At 35.8% G+C, this 2,295-nt stretch overlaps 1 protein-coding gene across 1 annotated transcript; it reads right to left on the bottom strand.

Annotated features, from left to right (window-relative positions):
- Positions 1 to 344: 344 nt before the first annotated feature.
- LOC114375447 lies at positions 345 to 944 on the bottom strand. Its single transcript, XM_028333230.1, has one exon. It carries the CDS (start codon positions 942 to 944, stop codon positions 345 to 347), a length of 600 nt encoding a protein of 199 aa, XP_028189031.1.
- Between the last annotated feature and the right edge of the window lie 1,351 nt (positions 945 to 2,295).

Genomic DNA, 2,295 nt, shown 5'->3' with positions numbered 1-2,295 from the left:
TCATTTTTCTGCTTAATGAGATAGATCCATATTTTTCTAGTAAATTCATCAATGAATGACACAAAGTAACTGTTACCTCCTAGGGATTTCACTTCAAAAGGACCACACACATCAGAATAGATCACTTCAAGCTTTCTTTTGGATCTGATTGGAATTTATGACTTGAAAGAATTCCTTAGTTTCTTTGACACACAACACTCAACACACAATTGTTTTGGTATCTCAATTTGGGGAAGACCATGAACCATTTTCTTGCTTTTTAATTCACTTAAACTCCTGAAATTTAGATGACCAAACCTGTGATGCCACATCCAGCTTTCATCACTTATAGAAGCAACCAAGCATCAAAATTCTGCAATCTGAATTCCAATCTTGAATGTTCTATTTCTTGACAAAGGGGACTTTAGAATCAACCTCCTATTGCTATCAAACATCTTCATTTGACTGTACTTCATCTGCATTGAGTAGCCCTTTTCTAGCAACTGTCCCAAACTCAACAAATTATTCTTCATATTGGGAACATATAGAACATCATTGATAAATGAGTGTTGTCCATCCTTCCTCTGAATCATCACCTTTCTAATGCCTTCTGCAATTACAGAGCTATTATCTGCAAACTTGATCTTGCTCTTCACCTTATCATCAATGTTTACAAACCACTCTCTATGTCCAATCATGTGATTGGAACAGCCTGTGTCAAGATACCACAAATTAACATTGTCTTCTTCTGAGTTTGTTGTTGCCATTAGTAACACTTTATCAGAGTCAGAATCCTCATCTTGTGTCAATTGAGCCTCATCTGCATTTCTTGGAACCCTTTTATTTCTGCATTCATCTGCAAAATGTTCCCATTTTCTGACAGTTATAACACTGAATTCATTTCTTGTTGAATTTCTTTTTTCCCACTTTGTGATTCCCTCCACTTTTCTTGTCAGTTTCTTCATTTTGGTTATGATTTCCAGAACTGCTGGAGCCCTCACCTGACCCCTTCCACTTATTGTTCTTCCACTTTCATTTTCCCTTCTTATTCTTGCCACCATCATAGTTGTTCCCTTTGGTTGTTTGGGCTTGCATAGCTTGCTCAGCTGATCTTTGTGAATTTCTTTCATTAAGCCTCATCTCTTGAGCTTCAAGTATTCCTTGCAGTTCTTCAATCTTCATTTCATCAAGATTCTGGTCTTGCTCAATTGCCACCACTATATGATCGAATCTTGGTGTCAAGGTTCTTAATACCTTGTCAATGATCCACAAGTCTGATTGCTTGTCACCATAAGCATTCATTTGATTTGTAATTGCCAAGATTCGAGAAAAGAACTCACCAATGCTTTCTTGATCACTCATTTGTAGAAGTTCATACCTTCTCTAGAGTTTGCTATCCCCTACATAGGATTTCTCTAGAGTATCCCATGCCTTCTTTGTAGTATCAGCAGATCTAATTTTCTGAAAATTATCTGCATCTACACATTGATGAATAATGAACAATGCCTTTGCATCTCTTTTCATCAAATCACGATGAGCCACTTTCTGTGCATCAGTTGGGTTCCTGTCATGTTCTTGAACCCCTTCTTGCACCACTTCTGTCACATCTTAAAATCGAAAGATTACCTTCATCTAAGCACACCAATCATCATAGTTCTTGCCTATGAGAACAGGCATAGATGTTGGAAAATTTCCATTTGAGGAAGCCATCTCAATTTCGGTATCCAAGGATCTTGAACCTCAACTCTAAATACCAGTTTGTTGGAACAAATAAAGTTCTTCACACACACTCACACTATGCACTCACTCACTCTATGTTAGAGAATAAGAGAAGATGAAATAATTGATTGAGAAAATAGAGGGAACTTGGAATTCTGAATTAAAACTTCTGCACTCATATGTTTCTCATTCATGATCACTACTATTTTATACACACTGCACATGTAGCTATAACAACCTTCATAGCTGTCAAACTAACTAACTCCTAACTAACTAACTGAATTATAACATACATCAACAATTATTGTATTCTCTTGCAGTTTTACTCGGTGTTGGTTTTCTTCAGGTCGAGCTTGCCGACATGTCTCAGCTTTCTTCTTAGCATTTGCTCTCTTCATCGCATTCATTATTGCTTACGATTTGGAATAGTGCCTATTAAAGATAAATCACAACTCACGATATCCAATTCCAAGAGCAGAGATTTGTTCCTTTCTTTATCAATCTATATTGGCTCTTTCTTTTTTAGATTTTAAGAAATTTCACTCATACAATACAATACAATATATATATATATATATATATATATATATATATATA

The sequence above is a fragment of the Glycine soja genome, chromosome 2, assembly GCF_004193775.1.
Source record: "Glycine soja cultivar W05 chromosome 2, ASM419377v2, whole genome shotgun sequence".
Lineage (NCBI taxonomy): Eukaryota > Viridiplantae > Streptophyta > Magnoliopsida > Fabales > Fabaceae > Glycine > Glycine soja.
Note: the sequence above shows the minus strand (reverse complement) of the source record. Positions and strands in the feature narration are given on the sequence as shown.